The sequence below is a fragment of the Opisthocomus hoazin genome, chromosome 5, assembly GCF_030867145.1.
Source record: "Opisthocomus hoazin isolate bOpiHoa1 chromosome 5, bOpiHoa1.hap1, whole genome shotgun sequence".
NCBI classification, from domain to species: domain Eukaryota; kingdom Metazoa; phylum Chordata; class Aves; order Opisthocomiformes; family Opisthocomidae; genus Opisthocomus; species Opisthocomus hoazin.
Window position 1 is genome coordinate 31,384,561 of NC_134418.1, and position 15,301 is coordinate 31,399,861.

The 15,301-nt window shown below is 40.2% G+C and overlaps 1 protein-coding gene across 1 annotated transcript in view; it reads left to right on the plus strand.

Moving 5' to 3' along the window:
- The window catches only part of ANK2 (ankyrin 2), a 365,935-nt gene that overhangs the window by 59,206 nt on the left and 291,428 nt on the right, over positions 1 to 15,301 (plus strand). The window contains exon 3 of the mRNA XM_075420874.1: positions 9,697 to 9,804. Within this exon, the coding sequence (XP_075276989.1) occupies positions 9,697 to 9,804 (108 nt within the window). The remainder of the gene's footprint in view (positions 1 to 9,696; positions 9,805 to 15,301) is intronic.

Genomic DNA, 15,301 nt, shown 5'->3' on the forward strand with positions numbered 1-15,301 from the left:
AAGGTTTACGATACCACTTTTCCTACTGCACCTGCTATTATGTTCATAAAAATGTTCTGGTTTTCACAAATATTGGTATGATATCTTTCACTCTTAGCCATTCCTCCATGTACGCTGTGATTTTATTTTGCTACCTGGCTATTTTCTAGCCAGAGCCAAACCACTGTCTCTTCTGTTGGGTTTGTTTGGCAGGATGGGGGGAGAAAATACCTGTGATTAGGTTAAATTGAACAACCATGAAGGTTTCTATCCACTGGGACAGCCGATAGCACTGGTACCAACTTCCTAGCTAGCGCTGACTTGGCAAAGCTATTAAAGAAGTGAACAGGCTGTTCAGATCTTGTCTGATCTTCCTGTTAAGGCTGCTGACAAAGACTCTGTTTGTGTTTCTTATGACAGTTACTTGTCTTAGAGTAATTAGAAAGAGATCATCAGCTTGTCACAGAATAATGACCCTGCCTCTGCATTGCTGAGGAAGCTTTGATCAGGCTGTCCTTGTGTGGGTGATCCTACAGCCAGTTACCAATTTCTTGAGCTATTGTGCCTCTTATTAAAAAAATAATAAAATAATTGTATTCACATATGACATGTATGAGAGTTGGATCTGTCCAAAGGTACACTAGGAAACATTTTATTTTACTTCCTTCATTCACAGTTTGAGTTGCCGTAAGAGTCAATATGAAGCGTAGACTGGAAAGAGGCCAGGAAGACCCATCTGTTAAAAGAAGAGGTGTCTTTCTAATTACAGTCTAGTAGGCAGAGCCTGGGGATAATGACATACCTTTTCTCCTATGAATATTTTCATGAACTTTGCCTGTCTCAGGAGATTGTCTCAGTGCTATGCTAAATTGGGTCATTTGTGTGTATACAAAAGAAAAGGACAAAAGATGGGTGTATCTTCCAGTGTTGCTGTAAAACTCTATCTTCTCCCCAGTTAAGTAGTAAAAGGATTCTTCTCCAATTTATGTGAAAAATGGTTGCTAAGGGTCAGGGCATTTTCTTGTTTTAAGCAGGTATGTATTTTAATGCTCTGCAAATTATATCTGAGAAAGGAATTTTCTTGCATTGGTTGCTATTTTAAAGTTTTCAGTAACTGTATACAGAATCAAGAAGTACGCTAAAACATTCTTCCTGGAGTGACTACTATTATGTCCATCCACCTGTTTATACATTTCTGATGTGCCCAGCTCAGTATGATCTCTTTGACATACTTCAGTTTTGCTTTTTAGCTTCAAGAAGTTTCATGGTTGAAAAGAGATGCATTTGAGCAGTGGAGTCATCTTGCATGTTGGAAAACTATTCCAAATAGAGATACTAATTAAAAATATATAAAAATGGTTATTACAGTGCATATATCCAGGTCACCTCCAGGCAAATTCACAACAATTCTTTTTTTGTTCAGGACAATAAAAATATCTGTAATGATGCGTGGTTGCACACATTCCATAAAAAGCAGACAAAAAGAAAACCCCCAACCAATGTAACCTTTCAATCCTACCCTCTGTGACCTCTGTTTGTCATAATTCTGATGGCCCTGATTCCCAGTGCTCATAAATATTCTACCACATCAGTGGCACAAAAGAAATTCCCTTGTAGTGTTTCACAGAAAGACCAAGTTTCTTATTAATTTTGCATAAATAATCTTTCTCCTGATGATAAAAACTAGATGCAGAAACTCCTAAGCATTGTTTCAATTGGCTTTGTTGGTTTCCTTAGTTTGTAACAGGACTAATGGCTTGGTTAACTACAATTTTTCCTCCATGTATTCCTGTATGATTAGCAGCAGTTCTCTTTCTACTACTTCACTTTTTCATTTGCAGCTGATCACTCAGGGATCAGTTAGAACTCAACCCAAAGTTTAAAAATAATAATTAAGAAAAAAACCAGGGGGGTATAGAGCCATAGCTGTAGCAAAGCAATTTCTAATCTTCATGTGCTAATGGATGTGATCTCTAGATATAGAATCAAAATAGCTAATCTGCCCTTGCAGCTTGTGTCCTCTTGACACTTTCTGTGTTTCACGACTCTTTTATGTTCGTATCTGGTCCTGCAAGATTACTTATGAAAAGTGTTGTGACAGGTTTCTGCTTTTTCACCCTTCATGTAGAGAACAATCATACCATTAGAGTATGAACAAAATAAGTGATTAAAAACACATTTCTTTTATCACTTTAATGTTTGATAAAAGAATTGAAAGAATTTCCATTTCAACTCTAACTGTATGATTTTATTTTCATCTTTCTACTTCTGTGTGAGATAATGTTGTCACTTTATGTTCTTTAATGTTTGCTTTGGTATTTTATAATACTGGATTTTCTATTCTCTTATATTTTTCTCTCATTTCATCATCATGGTGCAAATTATGGTAGAAAAGAGGAGCTGTTCAACAGGAGGTGTCGTAAGCTGTTTTTAGCTCAAGTATTGTAAGGCAGTAGCATTTATTTCAAACTCTATCGTTGACTTAAAAACTATCTTATATGCAGTTACGTGTTTCTACCTGCAGAAATAATTAAAGGTGGTTTTTAAGTTATGTGTAAGTGATGAATGGTGGTAGTGCATAAATCAAGTAACTATCTGGGGTAATATAATATAATTAGCAGAAGGGTTCACCTGCATGAACCCAGTGGCCTAGAGGATTAGGGTTTTTTAGCCAGTCATATTCAATAGCCTTTACTCAGATAAGCATTTCTGTTGAAGCTTTTTTTTTTTTTACAAATAATATTCAGTTTTAACAAGATATGCAGCATCAGACTCTCCGCATTACAGAAACGACAACCATTTATTGTTTATAAAGAAAATGGTGAGCTTTGTGCTGCTTGCTTCCTTTGCTGTCCTTACTGCAAAAATGTTTTCCAGACCTCTTCAATTTTCACCATTAAAAGAAGTAGTGAACCCTTTGGGGCAGGAAGCACATCTTTCTGTTTATCCTACAGCTAGCAGCCTGCTATCAGGGCTGTTGTAACGGGGTAGGGGGAGCAGTTAAGTATCTTTCTGGACACTTTTTTTTGTGTAGAAGACAGATTAGTAGAAACAACAACTTTGGGTGACTTGTTTGTTATGCATCACCATTTTCCAACAGCTGTGTTGGAAAACCTAACCAACCCACTGCCAACCCAACACCAAACAACCTGCCTCTATGAACATTTTTGAAGAGGCCCCTGCAGCTCCTGTCAGGCCAGGTTTGGTGTGCAGAGGCAGCAATGCTTGTCCAGCATTGACTCTGTCCTCATGGGATGTTGACAAGGGGGAAGACAGCTGGACCAGCAGGCAGTCGAGTGCTGCAGCAGAAATATTTCCTGAAGATGGGGGTGTGGCATGGCAACTGCTGCATCAGCATAGCTGTTGTTCACAGGGCACCATCTAAAGCACAGCAGCTCTGCCCAGTAATGGCCATAACGAGCTGGGTCAGTTTGTGTCCCTGTATCTAGGATGCCTGTTTACTGTAGCTGGAATGCCAAAATACTGCTATGCAATTAAAGGGATATTTGGGTGTTTGTAGTCACAACACTTGACAAGCAACTTATTAGTGAAGAGTCCATGCCGCTGTTGTCCAGCAACGTATTCCTTTGGATGTTACTGTAGGGATTGTAGATGTCCTGTTTGTAACACGGGGACCTGGGGATTTCTGCAATTCTGGACCGCATCTTGATGACTGACTGAATGACATTTCCATCAACAGAAATGAGCGGTTACGCGCTGCTGTCCTACTTTTTCAAATGCCTGCAAGAGCACACCTCTCTGCTACTCATAACTGTTGTTCTTGCCAATTTTCATGTCTATTTCTTAGTGGATTTGTCACTCTTCAAAGATGCCTGCTGCAGTTTAGTGCTGCTGTTGCAGTAAGAGGATGCTTGTTGTGGAATGAACTGAGCCCCTGTTTCCTGTTGACAGTGTTCTTGCACACCTGTCTAGAAACCTTGTTGGAAGCCTTTCCTGTGTTATTTAGCCTTAGTTTAGATATCTGCTGAAAACAGGGCAAAGGAGAAGAAATAGAAATTGCATGTGTTCTAATAGGTCAGTTAGTTGTTAGTAGGAAACTCATGTTGTCTTAAAGAGACTTTATAAAAATTATTTGAAGATTTATTAAAAGTCAATCTTGCAAGTTGGTTACGATATATGTTTTTACAGGTTGAATAGTGCATCTTTATTTTGCAGTTGAATTGATGATCTGTGAGACTTCAAACTGTCAATGTTCATAGACTAATGTGTTTAAGGAGAAAAAATATGGTGATCTTAGTTTAATGAGTTTCCATCTTGTGTTATAAATAGTCCAGTGGACACCTGATTGTTCCAGTCTATAATCACAAAGCAAAGAGCCCATGACCATGGGTTAGATTAATTTTGTGGTTTGCCAAGTTCAGTTTGTGGATGTGAGGAAGATAGGGGAGATTTGATTGTACAAGTTTCTCCCTCATGAGAGAGAGAGCCTTTGTCAACCAGCTTCTCGGCTCTCTGCATCTGTAAATGAACATATTCTTAATTTTTTTTTTTCTTAACGGACTAGGAATCTTTGATGAAAGAACTTGTTTGGCATTTTCCGTAACCAGTACAGAAGGCCAGAGGCATCTATTGTGTAAAGCAAACCAACAGCCTCACTCAGCCCCCCGGTAATTCTGATTCCGACAAAAGTGATTTCTAGCTGTTTATGTTTTTTTTTTTTTGGGTTTTTTTTTGTGTAAGAGGTTCCTCCTCCTCCCCCCCCAGTCACCTAAAGTAGGAGTTACAATGCAGATGGTGTGGGGTTGAATTCCATTCTATCGCTTCAGCAGAGTTGTGATTTTGTTTTTAATTGGTGTACACAATAAGTAAGTGTATGTATTGAAATGGAAATGCAGAACAAGCAATTGTACATATGGGAAAATCTACTTACAGCATTATGACTTACCCTTCCTGCTATAAATCCCAACTCTTGAGCTTTTCCGATGCTAAAAGAACAAAATGGTATGATACTTTTAAATGTCCAGTGTCAGTAGAAAAAAATGCAGCCTCTGCTAAGCAATCTCTCTCAGCCCTGGGAAAAATTCAATCGGTAGAAAAAGCTTAGCTTTGCTCAATTTAGCTAGATTTTAATAAGACACTTCTTTCCCCTGCACACTTAGCTGTGCCATGAGGTGACTAGAAGAAAGGAAATATGAGGTCAGGGAGCAATCCATTTGTTTTAATTTGGAACAGTAGCACAGTCTAATGTGTGAAAATTTAGCCCAATTTTGACAGCCAAGAGAAAAAGTAACATGGGAATACCTAGATTGAGGTATATCAAGTCTGACTACTCCACAACATACTGGTGCTTTATGTTGAACAATTTTTGAATTCATACGTGACATAAAGTTTTAGAGCCTGCTCCAATACTAATGTATAAGGCAGACATAAAACTGCTTTTTGGTACACTTCTGTTACATAAATGAAGAATTTGAGAAGAAAATTTAACAAATGTGCCTTTCTATTAGACTTTTCAATCTCAATGTATCATAGAGCATCTCACTATGGCACTTGAGTCAGGTTTTTGAAGTTATTTAAGCTCCTAACTGTCATTCATTTCAACTGTCAATACAATGTGTGCACTGGCACATATCCAGTAAGTAGGAAGACAAGGCATTGAATTACAACCCAGTAGTTTCTAATGATTTTGTAGCTGAGTGCATCTACTCTGAGTGATTTATAACAATGCATCACCTTAAACATTAGGTCTGATGTGCAGAGTAGACTGAATATTAAGATTGCCTATGAATAATACAGATATCTTTGAATTCCAATTGTGGCATATTGTTTCATTAACATGGTTCAATATTGTTAGTGTTAATGAAAATGACAGAAAAAGCATATGCTGTCACATCCTATCTCCTCGGTTTTAGTTTTGCAAGGCCATCTTTCAACTCTCAGAAAATCCTTGCGTCAGGAGTCTTTTTACAGGAAATAAATTTTTCCTGTTTATTCAGAAAATCTACTTGAAGCCTAAGGAGAGCCCTCTGCTGTATCTGTCATCTTGCCAAACCAGTTTGGGCCAGTCACTCTAAAATGAAATGTGAAAAAGAATCATGATGTTGCTCATTACCAGTCTTACATTCATAAGTGTTACTTTTAATAGATTTTCAGGAACATTTTTGCGTTTCTGCAAAACGGTCCCAAAGCATCACTGAGGGCAGATATCTGCATGCTTTAATTATGCAAAGCTTTGTGTACTGACTGCCTCAACCTGCCATTGAAAAGCATTTAAAAAACCCCACAAAAGCAAAGAAAGGTAATACAGTGACAGGTCAATATAGACATCATTCCAATGGGACTTCAGATGGCTTAACCTGCTTATTTTTTTGTCATAGGTATGAGATTTGAGTCCAGGCTTCTAGCCTTAACCTGTTTGAACAACTCTCTTCTTAGAAGTAATACATCTTGTTCCTGGAGGGAAGAACAGCTGTTTTATAAGTTTTGTTCCTCAAATCTTACCAGAGCTGGATAGAAGATGGTAGAGTTAATTTCTGCAGTTCATTCTAACGCCTTTGGACTGCGTAGAGCACAGCGGTGCAGGTACCAAGAGGACTTTGATGATTTAGCCTTCACAGTAGCCTCTGTGTCCTTTTATTCTGCTTTATTGATGGCACCGCTCTTGTGGTACTTGGAAATCGGCAGACAGCAGCATCGTTTTGTGATGGTCTGATACACCCAGTCTCAGCAGCTCCACCATTGAGTAGAGTTTCCTCCACTGGCTGTGAACACCTCTGGCTCTTCTCTCTGAGCAGGGAGCAGGTGTCAGCATCGGTGTCACTCTTTGGTTGGTTCCTAGCAGAAGAAGAAAACGCTGTGTGTGTGAGAGGGAAGTAGAGTGCTGGAGGGAGCACACGTGCTTTAGGGCCAGCTCTACAGGAGCATGCAGGCACTCTATACAGGACTGTAAGGGACTCTGGGTACCCTATGTGAAGGATTGAAATACTCTGTGGTACTTCCCCCTGGTTGGCACCAAGCGCCTCAGCCTTTGCATGTGCTTTTTGGATTGCCTTTCTGATGTGTCTGGACGTGACATGAGTACGTGCTGGTTGATGTAGTGTTGAACACAGGCTTGGGGCTTACCCAGGCTTGGAGGAGTGGTGACCCTTCTTTGGAGCTGGTCCCCACAGTGGGAAGGCACTGGTATGTACCCCACAGTAATGAGGGAGAAGGAGTGCTGTTTATTTGTAAAGGCGTTTCACTGTGGATAATAATAGTTCTCATACGGGTATAATTGCTATGGCAAAATGCCTAGTAGCATAGCTTATGTTTTCATGGATGTGGCATAAATTTTACTTGCATGGAATGAATCTAGGTTAGGAATGCTTCCTGGATATACAAACTAGATGATGGATATTTAGACTGGATACTTGACAGTAGGAATGATCAGTGGAGATTTTCTTATTTAGTATCATCTGCCTTTATCGGTAGGAGTTATCTAGTTCAAAAAGAACGTGTATCAGAAAGATCTAGTGCTTTGATGAAAAACCTGAAAGCTTCTTGTCATTCTAGTCTTTCTTGCCTTTCTCATGTTCCTTCAGATACACTTACTGCTATTTACAGAGTGGAAGAAATAGGAGACCCTAACAGTGTAAAGATTCCCCCCCCCCCCCCCCCCCCACTCTGTACATATGTAACTGTTCGTGAAGAGGGCATTACACTTGTTTTTCTCACAACAGATACTAGATAATGTCAGCTTTAAGATGGACACGTCATACTACTGGCTCTTTGTTGAGGTCCATTTTGGAGACAGTCATACCATTTTCCAAATCCAGTATTTTTTCTACTGCAATCTCAGTCTCCTGAATCCCCTGTAAAAATATAGATAAGAGGACTCATAAGCAAGTTTGCTGATGACACCAAACTGGGAGGTGTGGTAGATACACCAGAAGGCTGTGCTGCCATTCAGCGTGACCTGGATAGGCTGGAAAGCTGGGCAGAGAGGAACCTGATGAGGTTCAACAAAGCCAAATGCAGGGTCCTGCACCTGGGGAGGAACAACCTCATGCACCAGTACAGGCTTGGGGTGGACCTGCTGGAGAGCAGCTCTGCAGAGAGGGACCTGGGCGTCCTGGTGGACGACAGGTTAACCATGAGCCAGCAGTGTGCCCTGGCTGCCAAGAAAGCCAATGGGATCCTGGGATGCATCAAGAGCAGCGTGGCCAGCAGGACGAGGGAGGTTCTCCTTCCCCTCTACACTGCCCTAGTGAGGCCTCATCTAGAGTACTGTGTCCAGTTCTGGGCTCCCCAATTCAAGAAAGATGAAGAGCTACTGGAGAGAGTCCAGCGGAGGGCTATGAGGATGGTGAGGGGACTGGAACATCTCCCCTACGAGGAGAGGCTGAGGGAACTGGGCTTGTTCAGCCTGAAGAAGAGAAGGCTGCGAGGGGACCTTATAAATGCTTATAAATATCTGAAGGGTGGGTGTCAGGAGGATGGGGCCAAGCTCTTTTTAGTGGTGCCCAGTGACAGGACAAGGGGCAATGGGCACAAACTGAGGCACAGGAAGTTCCGTCTGAACATGAGGAACTTCTTCCCTCTGAGGGTGACGGAGCACTGGAACAGGCTGCCCAGGGAGGTTGTGGAGTCTCCTCTGGAGATATTCAAGACCCGCCTGGACAAGGTCCTGTGCAGCTTGCTGTAGGTGACCCTGCTTCGGCAGGAGGGTTGGACTAGATGACCCACAGAGGTCCCTTCCAACCCCTACTATTCTGTGATTCTGTGACTCTCAGAATTCTAAAAAAGCCAAGTGATTTAATTACTAATGCTGTAGGAGCTAGGGCACAGTTGTTTGAAAGGAATGTCTATGTCAAAACTTGCAGTGTCAGCAATTTTAAAAGATGCAGATATTGTGTAGTATTAAGAATCTCCCTATAAATTCTAAGAAGCCATTCAAAGCACAGTATCAGTTTCCCTAGGAGGATGTATAACAGACTCTGAAACAAGATGAGTAACGTGTCAGAGAAATTACAAGATTTTATTTTGCATAGCCACAGCTGAAGAAATAATCCAAAACAAATGTTTATAGTAACAGAAAGTTGGATTTAAGTATTCTTAATTACGATTAGAAGCCCAAAGCACTGTATGCCAATGAATAGATGGTTCTCCAGGCTTTCAGGAGGTTGGCTCCTACTATTTTCTTAGTTTCAGAGTAATGAACAAGAGTGCCTTCCAAGCTCTGTGCAAAGCTCTAACATGCCAGTTTTCTCACCCAGGAGGAAGGTAGACATTTTCTGATAGACTTCTAGAATTTCTTCTACCTTAAAGCTCTGCCGTATAGCTCATCTCTGTTATCAGCAGTCTGCACCAGACCGGCTTCTGTTTATAGGCACCTTGTGTTTCTCTCCATGGCCCTATATAAGCATGATGTGTGCTTGGAAAAGCTGAATTGCACAAAGTGGAGTGGGTGAAAGCTGAAGGGAAAACTTGCTTTCGTGCAGGCTTGCAGGAAAAGCAAAGCTCTGCCTGCTGGGGAGCAGGAGGGGAGGCTTGCTCCTTCTGCCAGTTAAGTTGTCCAAATTTTGGGCTTACGTCTTACCGTGGTTGTTCTCTGATGTTATGTGCCGTTGATTCTGGTGGTGAAAAGAAGGAGGGAGCAACTGGCTGAGGAATTAACAGGGTCTATAGCTGCTAACAGCTGCCTTGGCCTTCAAGGGGAACGTAGCAAAAAAACCACACGTGCATGCCCGTTAAAGGTGAATGCTTTTCTGTCCCTAGATACCAAAAGAAAGGACCAGGATTTGTCTCTTGAGCAGGAATTTAATTGAACATCCAGAGAGCACAAAGATGAAGACAAGAAGCACAAAGCAAACAAAACGGGTAGAAGTAAGTAATGTGAGCTTCTCTGTGCTTTCTGTGTTGAGAAGGCCACCACTTCCAACCTCAAAGAACTGGTGTTGTGAGTTCCCGGACAGAACTGGCTTGAAAGAAATGCAAAATATTTCAGAGAGGGACCAGGAGGGATGATAATTATAAGTAATATTAGATAATATGTAACGCCATTGCATAAAACTTTTTTTACTGTTTGGTCTTGTTTTTTTCATTTTGAAATATTATCAATCTACTTTTCCTATGCTGTACCTTTTTATTTTCTGTGTTGCTATTTTATGTGTTTATTGTCACTACAAACAAGCCTGCTGTTGTTCCCTTTTTATTATCTGTGGCAACAACATCTCTGCAAAATTAACTTGGACTGCGTGGTTTCTGACAAGGCTTTGAATTTTGGTATTACCTATGCATTATTAATATTCCCAAGGCTTTTGTTGTTCTGGATTTTTTTGAACATAATGTTACTCATTTTACAGCGATGCTCATCGCTTAATTTTATTTTTTTTTTCATCCTGAGAGTTGTTAGGGTTGTGAACTGCTTGAAAGACAGAGGAAGAGAAAGGTTGTCTCTTCATAATTGCAGAATAGTTCTATTGTTATTTTCATATATATGATTAATATATCATTCCAAAACAAATACTCATTTCTGGGAAGTTTGAGCAAACTAAAGTCATAACTACTCTTAGTTTACATAATTCTCTGGATAAAGAAGTCTAAGTCCATTCTTCTTACTGTGCATCAGGTTGATGTGGAAATACACCAGAACTCTTGATATTTGGCTGTTTGACATACTCTGGAACAGGGGGTTTCCTATGTATATCTGTCAATGGATTTTAATAGTATCGTTATTGTGATTTATCTTCTCCCTGCCTTGTCAGGTTTTGTTTTGCATTGCGTAGTGCCCAGAATGCTTCTGTTGGTCACCAGAAAGCTCTGATGAACTGCTGCAGCCGCCGAGTAGAGCCTGGAGACAGCAGGTCTAGCTGTGAGCAGGTCGCCAGCAAAGCACCACAGTTGCTTTGGTAGAGGTCTTTGTTTTATACAGATGAATGTGGTGAGAGAATTCAGCTTTTAGATGTGAATGTTTTTCATGTACAATCATCTTGCTTTAGCCATGACAAGTACATGCTACTGGAGGCGTTAGCAGAAAGCCTGTCAGTCTCATCAACTGAATCACTCTCATGTCAGTGGCTAGAGACGCAGCAGAATGAGGTTGACTGAAATTGAGGAATAAGTGGTTGGAATTTGTGTGTTATTTACTCCACATCTTAATGCCTGGTTTTAGTATGAATAAAAATCATACTCAAGATGAAAGAGCCATGGCAAAGGTGGTAGAATTCTGCGATGTAGCCAGTTTGGACAATGCTTTAATATTTAGAAGTTGGAATAAGGAATTAATTTTGACTAATTTCTCATTTTGTCCAAATTAATGAGTATTTTTAGTGTTGACTAAGTATTTCCTGGAACTGAACTAGGCTTATGTAGGTTTTTCCACTTCATTTACCAACTAGAACCTAGGCTATGGTATTTGATTTTAATGAGGCTTCTTGAGTTGAAAGGTGCCGCTCAACTGAGTTGCAGAATCTTTTTTACAAGCTATCATAGTCTGAAGGTAAATCAATAGCTGTTGAGTATGGCATAGAGCCATAAGGCCATCGGTGGATGACAAAAACAAGAACGTTAAAGATGGTCTGTTTACAGAAGGGATCTTTCTGGCATATAGTTGATCCAGTCATCTCAGCTGTAGGTTTCTGCTTGCTGAGCATCTTGACTTTGGACTTTGAAGGAAATTTCAAAGTAAAATTAGCTTCAGTTCATACGAGACTAGAATGGCTGAAATAATGTTACTTCTACAGACACTAACATTTCAAGTAGAAAATTTTGCATGAAGAATGTTTACCAATTTAATAGGGTAATTATAAATAGGTAAACCTATTTCTGTGGAGCAATGCAGATTTCAGTTACGCAGTACATAACATGCTGGCAAACTTTAATTGTCCAAGTTTTAGCTGAAAATTGTTAGGCAAAGTACAGCTAGATCGGTTTGAGGTTATTTACATGTAAGAAAAGAAGTCACCCTCTGACAACTGGTATCAGTAAGGATCAGTTCTGTTTGAGGGGAGTGTGTACTGGAGAATTCCTGCTTCCTTCTCAGGAGTTGCTAGTATTTCTGTGATAGCAAAATTTCACTCTGTTTTTTTAAACAGCATTTTATTCCCTGCATGCTCTGCAGCAATTCAGTGGGAAGACTAACATCTAAAATGAAAGGAATAATTAATGCGAATCTTTGTCATCTTAAAAAACACTAGGAGTTTCCCATTAGTATGTAGACGTTACTCCAAGAGAAATGAAAGACGGAAGAAATCTTTTGACCTAGAGTCAAATCTTGTGTGCACGAGAACTGAATATACTATATCACCCACTCAACTGTCTTTTGTAAGAGCCTTTTCAATGCCTTGAGAAAAATTAGAGTGGGAAGAGGAAACTGGGGGAAAGGAAAACAGGGTCCTACATGCTTCCTGAATATCTTTCTTTTTCTTCACAGTTGCTTACAAGAGCTGCAATCTTAAGGCGGGGTGGGGAGAAGATATTGTTTCGTCCCCTGTGGTAAACCTATGATACCCTTAAGCACAATTAATACCTGCAGTAAACTATTTTCAGCTTTATTGACTTATTGCATTGAGTAATTAGAGTGAATGGAGCCCAGAAAGCCAACTGGTTTAACCTAGTGGAGATTTGGTAGAGCCTCTGGTTCGACAGTTTAGTATGGGTCCGGGAGTGAAAGGGGTTTGAAGTGCTGGGGCAGGAGGTCCCAGATCCTCTCTCCTTCCTTGCTGTCCTGGGGATGCAGCAGTCGGGCCTTTCCTGACCTGTATTGCTGTGTTGGTTCTGCTGGTCTCTGCCTCTGAAATAACCCCGCAACATGCTGGTGTCTCAGCAGGATGTGCCTGCAGGGCATGACACTGAATGAAGCACCAGTGTTAGAATAACATCAAGATTCACTGGCTTTGTGACAGATTTTATTCTTTTTCTACTTAAGTTCCAAGTAGAACAGCAGGCAGTTTCCTCGAGGTAGTAATATGTTTATATAATTCATGTGACCACATGATTAGCTATATAATTTATTGTCTAATTTCTCTAAATATGGTATTGTGAATAGTAACCAATTAAAATAATCAGAAACAGCAGTCTAGTGTGAAGCAACAACAAATCCATCATGAGGTTTTAGCTGCCATTAAATTTTTAGGTCATGTGAATTATAGCATGCTGACATTAATAATACTACCACTGAATAATCTCACTACAAAATATTTTATAGCATAGCATTTATGTGGCTTTGGCGTGCCTGGTGGGGTTTCCCATGGCTGGGATTAGAGGGACTGCTGCCCTCGTGCCCTGACAAGGTGCCGTTTGGATGGAGGTCATTCGCTGCAAGGTTCCCACTTCATGGACTCCAGCACTGGTTCACCTTGCAAGCAGAGTCATGAGAAAGATGGTAGATACAGGACCTTTTAGTGTGTTCTGGTGATTTAATTCATTTTACCTCACATCTCTGCTATCAAGGAGTTTTTAGAATAACTCAGATAAATACGTACAAGATCTTGGCCCCTCTCAGCTATACAGGGCATACCCAAACGGGTTTTCATAATAATCTTCCTGTATTTGTATGTTTATTTATTTACTTTGGGTTAGAGCTCAAGGCTTAACAGTTATTGAAAAACTGACATCCTGAAAAATTAAAATCTGCAGAAAAAAAACGTTTAAAAACCTGGGGAGACTCCTAGCTCTTCCCCTTGGTTCTTTGTTCTCCAAGAAGTATGTTCTAAGAATAGAGTATTAATCGGACACTGTGGGGCAGGGTTTTGGTTTGGTTCTATTTTTTTTTTTTTTTTTTTTTAAACTCAAGCACTCCAGGCTAACAATCACCATCCTGTGTTTGCTCAGAAAGATCCAGTAAGTAGGTCATTTACTGTCTTTTTGCAAACACAGAACTTCCAGAAAATAGATCTCGGGCTTCTGTCCAGTTTAAAAATGTTTTTTCAGAGATACAAGTCTATGGAGAAATTCATGTGAGCTCTATAGCTTTTATTTTATTACAGCTTAAGGTTTACAGTCGTAGGGGATAAGACTTAAAAATGTAAATCTCTTTGTTTCCTTACTAATAATGGATGGAGCTAAATTTGGAAATGTGTCTTCAAAGATAAAAGCACAAAGCTATGCAGGTTTGCAGGATCAAACTCTAAAGATGCTCCCAGAATTAGGCAGAGATTTTTGTGCGTGAAGTGGAATTACGTATGCATTTCATCTGCCCATGGTTCACAATACATTCTTAAAGCAAGAATGAAAAATATTTCTTCATGCAAGAGTCAAAGGTTGTTATGAGTTTCTGCTTGTGGCTGTTGGTGTCGGAGAGATGCAGGTAGTATGGCACTTGCGCTCTGCCAGTGAAGAAAGGGGATTTGCCTCTGATTTAAAGTAATCCAGTACACAAAGGAATCTACCTGATTTTGGGGGGAAATATCGCTTAGTGACCATATCTTGTTAGTCTGTATTTTTTAACATTGGTGCAACTAGTAGAATTTGAGACTACAGGAAGGCACCATGGAGCTGTAATGTGATCTAGTATGTAACAGAGGCCACGGAGTGCGGTCCTGCGATGCTCGCCAGAGGCCACCGATTTGTAATTGAACAGGCACGTGTCCTTCTCATCATCTTCTCATCACACTCATCACAGTGTAAAGATAAATGTGATAGTTGGCTGTCTCTCTTGCAATATTGTTTCAGCTGCTAGTGACCTTTTCTGTTAACATGTTTCCAGCCGGAATTTTTTCCAGCAGTGATTATGTACGCTGTGCGCATATTCAATACTAAACTGCATAAGGGGCTGGGTTTGCCGGATTCTTATTCAAAAACTGCCAAATAACCTTTAATAGGAACAGCATGCCTCACTGTATTACACGTGAATTGCTGAAGGTTTGAGAATCTTCCCTCGCTGATTTACGGAAGTTCTTCTCTTTTTGCATGAATAAAATATGTTTTAAAAAAGGTGCAGTGGTGTGCCTGGTTTTGCCCTCGATAGGTGGGCACTCCTTGCAGTGAAGCTCGAGGCAACTTCCGTCTTGGAAAACCTGATGGTGTAAGCCTCGTTTGCTCAGTGCTGACTGAGGGGGTTCCGGAAATCAAGTGTAATATTTTGATCATGTGACAGGCAGCACACATACTGTTTTTTAAGTTTGTGAGTCTGTTAGTTACAGTGACTTAAAACTAAAGAACCACTGCGAAATGTTTGTCTTTTATCTGTGAACAACAACAAATATTGTAGGCTGGAAGAACCAACTTTCTTCTTTGAGAGAAGAATGTATGTTGAAATAACCATTCTAGAGTTGGTGCAAGCTTTTGACAGCCAAGTAACTTGTGCCATAGATATATTTTTCACATTGTGCTCCATTCAAATTGGTAAAAAAATCCAATTAAAAAGAATCTGAAATGATTT